The sequence below is a fragment of the Carica papaya genome, chromosome 5 (genome assembly GCF_054855325.1).
Source record: "Carica papaya isolate Zhongbai chromosome 5, ASM5485532v1, whole genome shotgun sequence".
Classification (NCBI taxonomy): domain Eukaryota; kingdom Viridiplantae; phylum Streptophyta; class Magnoliopsida; order Brassicales; family Caricaceae; genus Carica; species Carica papaya.
In genome coordinates this window covers 44,345,802-44,355,668 of record NC_142313.1, presented here as the reverse complement: position 1 = coordinate 44,355,668, position 9,867 = coordinate 44,345,802, and the positions used below count along the sequence as shown (strand labels likewise).

The following is a 9,867-nucleotide window of genomic DNA, read 5'->3' as shown; positions in this document are numbered from 1 at the left end:
TGTTTTTTTTTTTTTGTTTCTTCTTCTTATGACACTGGATCAAAGGACAGTGGGGTTTTTTATTCAAAGAGAATATTATGTAGCTATTGAGAATGTTATTCCAATTCTAATAACATTTTTTATTGGGTAATTTCTTAACCAACCAATGATTTTCCCTTTAATTTTCTTTACTCAACACTTTTTTCTTCTAATGGTTTAAGTTTCCTTTTTTTTTGGGGGGGGAGGGCAAAGAAACTTGAGAGAATAAAAGCTTAATGGTTTTCTTGATAGTAAGAAATGAACAGAGAGGGACTAATTCACATTTTTAAAAAAAAATAAAAAAATTAATTTAACATAAAATTTAAGGAAAATAAAAAAAGACAAGATCGAGTAAATATAAAGAACAGTACTAAATTTATATTTTGAATTAATCCTAAAAAAAAAAGCACAGATAGCACAGGAAGGTCTAAAAGCAAGAGGATTCCATATGGTGGTGGGTGGGTTCTTCTCCCATACAGGGAGATTCGTAGAATAAAATTCCAATCTCCACCCACGAAGATTATATTCTCCAATAAAATTTAGAGAATGAATCTATGTTACAAAGTTCACCCCCAAAAAAATCACAAAAATTGAATCACAATAAGATCAATCCTCCTGCAAAGTTTTTCAAAATAATAATATAAATAGTTTTATTTTTCAAAGCAAGACAGTAAAAAGAACTCAATGAATTTACAAGAGAAGAAAAAAAGAGAGAGAGAGAGAGAGAGAGAGAGAGAAACCCAATATCAGATGTTTATGAAGAATTTGAAAACAATTTTTCTTTGTTTGAAACCTAAGATTAGTGGGTATATACATTGTCTTTCTTATTATGTACCTAATAGGAGAGAAGATTGTTCTATCTGCTTTCCGCTGTTTCTTGGGTTTTCTCCTCATTCTTATTTTGTCATTCACCCCGCTGCAAGCCAAAACCACGCACTTCTACTTTTAAACACTTCAACTTAATTATGACTTTGAACTCCTCAACAATTTTTTTTTTTTTTCTCGTTTTTTCAGTAAAAGCTTCAGTCACTTAACATACATCTATATATCGAGATACATACAGCTTCACTATGGGGTGAATATGGACTATTTTGGTATGATGAATAGTTCAGATTCTCAAACAATAAAAGGTGGGATGGAGACAAGAGAATCTAAAATAAGCACTACTTTTCATTATTAATGTCAGACTTTAAAAGAGAAAAAAGAAAAAGAAGAAAGGTAATGCTCTAATGAAATTGAAAAAGTTTTTTCTTTTTTTTCAAATAAAATGTTATTTTAAGAAAAGAGGACAACTGTAGTAGCAGAAGAAATAGAATTTTGCAAATAAGAAAAAATGTCATTTGATGGCAAAATGGAAAAAAATAAAGCAGTGACAGAGAGATGGGAAGACAGTAGATACAGTGATATACACCATATGCATACTGCAATGACACTAAGTTTAATAGTTACCGAGAGCAAACTCTAGCGTGTCAATAAGAAAAAAAATAAAACCACGAAACCAACTAACAGTTAGCACTTATATGTCAAAACTCTCTAATCTTGGAGGGAAGAAACAACACTAATAACAAGCTGATCTATCAGTTAGATTAGATGCTTGAGTCAAAACAAATACTCGAGATAAGTATGGCAACTAGTTTGCTGTAAACTTGCATGACAGATTCAGTGTACACAGGCCAATCAACATCACATAAGGGGAGAAAATGAGGGAAGAATTCAACAATTTCAAGAGCAATGACAGAATTTGACAATCATAAGCAAAAACATCGGACTATCAAAATTAGTTAAGCTCGTGACAAGAAAAAGGGATGAAATTAATCAGAACATAAGAAGACAGATACTAACAATTCAAACTACTGAACAAGAAGCAGAGCAAACCAGTAGGATACTAAGAGGAAAAGTACCAACAAATAATGCAAAGAAGAAACAGACAATCACCAAACAAGAGCTCATAACACCAAATGAAGAAGTCCTACAAGGAAATTTAAATTCTCATCAAACTTATCTGCCTTGTTCCACTTTTTCTTTTTTCTTTTTTTAAAGCTTTAGGACTTTGGTTTGTAGGTTCTCACTTGGCCATCATGACTTTGACAAACTCCTCATAGTTGATTTGGCCATCACCATCCACATCAGCCTCTCGGATCATCTCATCAACCTCCTCATCTGTCAGCTTCTCACCAAGGTTTGTCATCACATGGCGGAGCTCAGCAGCAGAAATGAAGCCATTTTGGTCCTTATCAAAAACCCTAAAAGCTTCCTTAAGCTCTTCCTCAGAGTCAGTGTCCTTCATCTTCCTAGCCATTAGGTTCAGGAACTCAGGGAAATCAATGGTACCATTCCCATCAGCATCAACTTCATTTATCATATCCTGGAGTTCTGCTTCAGTTGGGTTTTGTCCAAGTGATCGCATCACAGTCCCAAGCTCTTTCGTTGTTATGCAACCTTCAATAAAACCCACAGCAAGTAAAATCAGTATTTCCCAAGGTATATGTTTTATGCAACAGACTGAAGCAGAAACAATATGTATTGAAATTAATAACAAGGACAAATGTTAGAGGGAATTTCAAAAACTTAATAGTGGATCGTTCTCAACAACAATGCAAAGTATGTTGGTTTTCAGAATTGACATTTTCTATCATCAGAGTTGAGTTATGTTTTCAACCATATGAACAGGGAGAGATCTATCCTACTGAAAAATTACAAGTAGAAGATAGAAACAAGAAAATCAAGGTAGATAGATGAAGTGTAAGTGTGTATCCACCTAAACACTTCATAATTATAATCCGAAAAGCTTAATTGAATACTCTCTCTCCTCACAACACCATAACTCAAGCATTCCTCATAACTGAAATAGGGATTGATGGCTAGGCTGCCAATAATTGAACGTAACCACCCCATAAAGTTAACCATTAATTCATAAAGATGTCAAGAGGAATAACAAGAGTGATGTATTTCCCAACGCCCATCCTTGTAAAGAAATTGAGCCTTAGGCTAACAAAGATGTTCAAATTAATGAGTAACAGAATGGCTACTCATCGTTAATCCATGGAAAACACAGAATATAGTTAATCAGTATTAAAATTCTTGCAAAATAACTGTTCGATCAAACGTCAAATGCAGGCATAAGCAACATTACCGGTCAAGGTTTTCTATTATTTCCTAGACACACGAGAAATGAGGTAAAGAAAATCATCTTTCGCCTAAACACAATAAAAGTCTGATTCCAGTTATAAAACCGATTCACGAGGACATCCGAGTAGTATGATAGAAATTTCACAAAAAAAAAATTGCACAACAAACTCCATTTCTAGATCGATTTCCACACAAACTGCAGGATCCACTCAAACAGAGAACCGAAACCAGAAACAATAACTTACACAACACAATCACAACAGAGCTAGGAATTTAAATAGCTGAAAATGAATAAGTGAAACAAACGAGAAAAGTATAATCGAGAGAGAGTGTGAGAGAAAGAGAGATCTAGGAAGAGACCATCCCCGTCCTTGTCGAATAGACTGAAGGCCTCCTTGAACTCAGAGATCTGGTCGTCGGTGAGCTGATCAGCCATTGTAGAAGGTGTTTGGGGAGAGAGAAAAATCAACGAGAAAGTGAAGGTGTAGGGGGTGGATCAGAGATGCGCTTGTATGGCGACTCAACGTATATGGAAAATGAAGGAGGGGTTCGCGGGATGAATTTATACAAAGGCGGAATGAAGGAAAGCTTCGTCTAAACGCCAACAGAAAAGGATGTACGAATCTGATTCTACCGCATCCGCACGTAATCTTTTCCCACCATGAAATGACTAAATTACCCTTGGTTTTAATTATTTTTAGAAATAAATGATTATTATTGTTGAATAATTATATACTTAACATAAGTTGTAAACTAATCACAGCGGAGTACAGATCAATACTTAACCGGGTTTTAGTTTTATTTGTTTTTTCAGTTCCAATTAATTCAAATTTTCAATTTGAAAAATTAATTACTGGATTATTGGGTTAATTGTGATTAGACGAAAGTGGAATTACGTAATTAGATTGTGTTAGGTGTTGAAAAACTGATTCGAGAAAATTCAATCTTTTGGGATTTTACCAAACTTGACCAAATTACTCTTATTAACCACTTCTTAATTTATGTTTAGTTATATAAGATTATTTTTTAATTAATAAAAATATAAAATAAGAAAATAGAATAAATGTAAAAAAAATTTATGACATCTTTGTTATCATGTGTGTCATATGCCTATTAGGCGGCATATCAAATGTTCGTTAGGCGATGTCTTAATATTTAATTGCCAAATGTTGATTAAACGGTATCTTGATATTCAGCGAGTAGAAATCTGTTAGATGTATATCGATAAAAATGTATAAATTTTAAACGTATTAATTGTTTTCTACGAATAGACATGATCAATAATTTCGAAAACAAGATATAAGGTAAATTAGTCATTGATCAACTTGAAAAAATGATATAACAACTTTACTTCGGCATACTAGCACTAGAAGAAAAAACGAAAAATGAAATATACCGATAATTTATACTTGTAAGGAGACAAAGAGAATTTATAAATTTACATCAACGAATTTTTCTCGCATGTAAACGGAACTAGAAAATGTTCTCGAATTGTTGAGTTTGAAAGGCCAGTGATGGCAACATGTCACAGAAAAAGTATACAACCTCGTAAATTTTCTATCCGAACCTAGACTTGGTTTTATTACTTGCTCTACGAATCATTAGACCCATGTCTACTCATTAGAAAGACACGTCTAACTATAGTGATCCGGACACGATAGATTACTGTAATTTGCACTCTTGCTACAGGTAATCTTGATATAAAATATAATTTAAAAATAAAGATTATACAAGTCACTATCAATCTGATTTTCTGAAGGGTGTATTTCACATTTATTTCGGAAGGACATGGATAGCTGGCCTGTGAGGGCTACTCATATGCTTGATTCCGTGAGGATGATGTTTAGGCTGTGAGTTCAGTGGTGTTCTTGGAGAATTCTTCGATGTGTGGAGTCGTTCAAGTGCATCAAGGACATCAGCCATTAGAGGCCTGTTCTTGGGATCGCTGTGAAGACAGTGCAACGCAAGTGTTGCAGCAGCTTGAGCTTCCTTCTTGGAGTACTGACCTCCTAGCCTTGTGTCCATGATCCTTAGTACTCTCCTGTTGTCACTCAGAAATGGTTTTGCCCAATCCACCAGTGTTTCATCAAGAAACCGACCTCTTTCATCATGAATTGCCCGTTTTCCTGATAACAACTCCAACATCACCACACCAAAGCTGTAGACATCGCTCTTTGGAGTCAAGTGGCCTGCAAGGTTTAAACCAACACATAATCAGATGGAATTTTCAAGAACGAGAATCTTATGATATGTTGAAATCTCTTACAATAATCATTCACGACTACAATGAATCTTAATGCTCAAAAGTTGGACAAGATGGCCTTTGAATAAAGATTATACTGCCTCCGAATTTTATGAATTATAAGATGCTCATTAAATTATAAGAAACTAGTTTTTACTATATATATTTAAATTCGTGCATTTATTCTCTTTTACATTAAATAGACTTAATAGAGTAATTAAAGTTTTATTTTTCACTCATATCATATATTATGTTATTATGGTCGGCTAAGACCAAGATATTCTCAAATTGGAAAGATGCTTATTTCATATAAGCCAAGTGAAGTTCAAATTCCAATCATTCATAAATTTTTCCATTTTGAAAGAAGAAACAGTACAGGTTTCCCTTTTGTTCTTTAAGCTGTTCTGGTTTCTGATTATCTTTGATTAAGATTTGACCAGATATTAAACTAAGAGCAGCTCCAATTCTCTTCATAACAATGTTACAAATCTTCATCCCAGTAAATTCTTCCTATTCTAAACTCGGACCTCTAACCTTACTTCCAATATATTGTAACACCAAAACCTAACAATTTTGATCTGAAACCACTAGCCCTTGAAAGTTAATTGAACCACTCTGGTCAGAGGTTATACAAACCTGTTGCAACATATTCTGGGGCAGCATAACCACGAGTTCCAATCACTCTGGTGGAAACATGAGTCTTATCTCCAGTTGGGCCTTCCCTTGCTAATCCAAAATCTGAAAGCTTAGCTTTATAATCCTACAAAAATTTCATCACTTCAGCAGTTAGCCTTTACTGTACAGTTTCAGAAAACCACATTTGTGTTGTATTTTCAACTTACTGAATCAAGTAAAATGTTGGAAGCCTTTAGATCGCGATAGATTACATTTGCTTCTAAACTGTGTAAAAAGGACAATCCCCGTGCAACACCAACTGCAATGCTCATTCGTGTGACCCATGAAATAGGCTCAACACCTTCTGCACAAGGACAACAGATGCCAATAAATGTTTTGCAGGTATTATCTAGCAGGAAAAGTACTGATGAAGCAAAGTAACATATTTATTGAAGTCATTCTGATCCAGTTCACACCATTCCATACAGTTTTGCATATTGCTTTTAACATACAACTATTAAATGGTAGGTTATACTTTTATCATAAAGAAAATATCATAGTTCAATCAGAACAGAAAAGAAAATATTTAGTAGTAGAGACACTTAGAAATACATAAACTAAGATAGATTTTTTCAAGAATAAACAAAACATTTTCCTTTTTCTCTTCAAAGTGAGATTAAACAGTTGACCTAGAAGTTATTACTGCAAAGAATCATCAAACAAAAATGCTACGAGACTTAAAAAAAAAAAAAGAGAACTCAAGTCCGCAGTGATGAATACATACTTCTGAACAAATGATTCTCCAGACTTCCCTTTGGCATATACTCATAAACTAAAAGTTTATTTTCTGACTCTGCACAATAGCCAATAAGTTTGACAAGATTTTCATGGTGAAGTTGACCCAAATAGTTTACTTCTGCCTGCCAAGTTCAAAGGGTAAAGCCTAGTTAGCTCCATTTTCAATAAGTAAAAAAGGTAAAAGAACCATGGATCAAACTGGAGTAGGAACATACAAGCCACTCTTTGTGGCCTTGAAAACTTTCTGTCTTGAGTCTCTTGACGGCCACTATAACTCCACTTCCTGGTTTAGTAGGAGCCAAAGTATTCTCATCTATCCACCCTTTAAACACACACCCAAACCCTCCCTCTCCAAGCAAACTTTCTGGCCGGAAATTCCTTGTGGCCGTCTTCAGATCGCTGAAACTAAAGGACTTGAGGCCGGTGGATTTCAGAAAAGAGTTATACACAATCCCCCCAAGTTGTTTATGGATAGAAAAGGATGATTCCTCTTCTTCCTTAGTCTGAGACTTTGTATTACTATTTCCTGTAAAAAAAAAACAAGTATTGCAGGTTATTAGATATACCTGAAGAATATATCTACATATGTTATGCTTGAAATTGGACTTCCATTAGAAACCAAAGCTGATATCACATTTTAATTGAATATGTTTCTTTCTCGATGAATTCAACAAAACTGAATCAGTAGAGGTTTTCAAACAAATTGAGGTTGGAAAAGAAAAGGAGTCCAAGATAGAAAACTTCACTGTCTAAACACCAGGTTTGTGCGTATCCGTGTGTGTGTATATATAACAAAGAAACTTGCGGTGATTTATATTTTCTTTACTCAATATATATTAGCCTGGATTGGCAGAATTTGAAAAATTGAACAAAAAACGTATAATCATTAAAGAAGAAAGGAAACTGGCAAATAATTCAGCAAAAGATACAGAAGAAAGAGACTCCAAGATGGAAAACTTCACTGTCTAAACACCAGGGGTGTGCGTGTATGTGTGCGAATATATATCAAAAGAAACTTGCAGTGATTATATTTTCATTACATTGGGGAATATCGTGAAGAATACTCAATAGCCATATTAGCCTGGATTACCAGAACTTGAAAAATCGAACAAAAACGTATAATCACTAAAAAAGAAAAGGAAACTGGCAAATAATTCGGCAAAATATACAGTAGAAAAGGAGTCCAAGATAGAAAACTTCACTGTCTAAAAACCATGAGTGCGCGTGTCTGCGTGTGTATATATAGCAAAAGGAACTTGCAGTGATTATATTTTCTATACATCGGGGAAAATCGGGAAGAATACTCGATAGCCGTATTAGCCTGGACTGCTAGAATTTGAAAATTTTAACAAAAACGTGTGATCACTAAAGAAGAAAAGGAAATTTGGCAAATATTCAGCAAAAATATACAGTAGAAAAGAAGTTCAAGATAGAACACTTCACCGTCTAAACACCAGATATGTGCGTATCTGTGTGTGTGTATATATCAAAAGAAATTTGCAGTGATTATATTTTCTTTACATCGAGGAAAATCGGGAAGAATACTCAATAGCCATATTAGCCTGGATTGGCAGAACATGAAAATTTGAACAAAAACGTACCATCACTAGAAAAGGCAAAAAAAATACAGCAGAAAAGAGAAATCATTAAGATGAAGAAATGAGAATTTCAGAAAAGAATACGAACCAGAAGAGAGATTAGAAACATGAGCACACTTGACAGGCTTCCTCAAGCAATTCCCCATAGCTTCCTGAACTTCTAACGGAGAAATTTCTCTTCTAGTGCAGCCATGAAAGGAAACAGAGAAAGTGATTGAGAATAAATAGACACCTTTCTTCTTCTTCTCTGAGCTTTCATTAATTTTTTTAAAAATAAAAATATATTTATTTATAAAAAATAAAAAATAAGAAGGAAGAAAGTAGTGTAATTCGTCATTTGACCATCGCGTACGCTTGACCGCCAGCTGGGAATCCGGTAGTTAGTCAACCTACTTGAAAATTTTGAATTTATTTCCGGTTGAATATATTTTATATTTATTTTTTACGTACTAAAATAATAAAAAATAATATTTTTTCATTATAATTTATTTTTAATTAAAATTCAGCAAAGATTTTAATTATTTATTTATTTTTAATTTACATTAATTTAATTAATAAATAATTTATCTTGATCACTAATTATCTTTAATTAAATATTATAACTAATTTCTTTTAAATTTTTTTATCTCTCGAAATTTTTTATCTTACAATAACTAATTCAATTAAAATTTTCAAATTACATCTTCTTGTTGTTTTTCAAGCCTATAGTGAGTTACAAGTAGAGTTCGTAATAGTCAAATATTTAATAATTTCATAATACATGATTGAGTTACAAAAATTTTCAAATAGATATTTTATAAATGAACTCAATTTTTTTTAATTAAATAATTTCTTTTTAATTACTATAAAATAATTATAAGATTCTATATGATAAATAGGGGATTTTGATGGCAACATGTTATTGAATGATGATGTCGTTTATAGGGTCAAATCAATACGTTTCAAAAAAAAATATTTAAATATCAATTTCATCAATCTAATAAGTTTCACACTTAATCTCACAATTTAATCATTTTTTCTAATAAAAAAATATTTTTTTACATATATTATAATTCTATCAGTTTATAATATATCATTATCAATAAATTTTGAATTTATTTAATCAAAACACAAAATTTTAATTATAATTAATATTTTTTTATCTTGATAATTAATTTATTATCGACGAACTTTTATTTATTTTTAAATTATTTTTGAAATCATAAACTTAATTAAGAATTAAAGAATAATTATCAAAATTATAAATACAATATTGGTGTCAAAGTTTGGTGGGGACAAAAAAAAAAAGCTTGGTGGGAATTAGTCAAACGGTGCAAGTCAAGTTGACCCACTCCCACACATAAGTCGCCACGTGGGAAATTATGGTCGTGGGCCCTACTTTCAATGTTTACACACTGTTCTTCTTTTTTTTTGTTTTTTTACAATAATGTTTTATTTGGATAAATTAAGGTAGAATGTTTCTAAATC

At 32.6% G+C, this 9,867-nt stretch overlaps 1 protein-coding gene and 1 pseudogene across 2 annotated transcripts; both read right to left on the bottom strand.

Annotated features, from left to right (window-relative positions):
• Window positions 1–1,808: 1,808 nt before the first annotated feature.
• Window positions 1,809–3,705, bottom strand: LOC110816934 (calmodulin-7). Its single transcript, XM_088219197.1, has 2 exons — window positions 3,508–3,705; window positions 1,809–2,457 (listed from the first exon to the last, which is right to left on the bottom strand). Exons 1-2 carry the CDS (start codon window positions 3,581–3,583, stop codon window positions 2,084–2,086), a joined length of 450 nt encoding a protein of 149 aa, XP_088075323.1. The 5' UTR covers window positions 3,584–3,705; the 3' UTR covers window positions 1,809–2,083.
• An 858-nt stretch (window positions 3,706–4,563) lies between these two features.
• Window positions 4,564–8,646, bottom strand: LOC110816975 (putative serine/threonine-protein kinase PBL3; annotated as a pseudogene). Its single transcript, XR_015818896.1, has 6 exons — window positions 8,489–8,646; window positions 7,018–7,328; window positions 6,789–6,924; window positions 6,232–6,368; window positions 6,026–6,149; window positions 4,564–5,336 (listed from the first exon to the last, which is right to left on the bottom strand). The product of XR_015818896.1 is annotated as a putative serine/threonine-protein kinase PBL3 (transcript).
• Window positions 8,647–9,867: the final 1,221 nt, after the last annotated feature.

Bases quoted from the DNA above. Each gene is read 5' to 3' on its own strand.
- LOC110816934 (XM_088219197.1), bottom strand. From the start codon at position 3,583: ATGGCTGATCAGCTCACCGACGACCAGATCTCTGAGTTCAAGGAGGCC. The intron at 2,458-3,507 runs GTCTCTTCCTAG...GTTTTATTGAAG, and splicing joins ATTCGACAAGGACGGGGATG to GTTGCATAACAACGAAAGAG.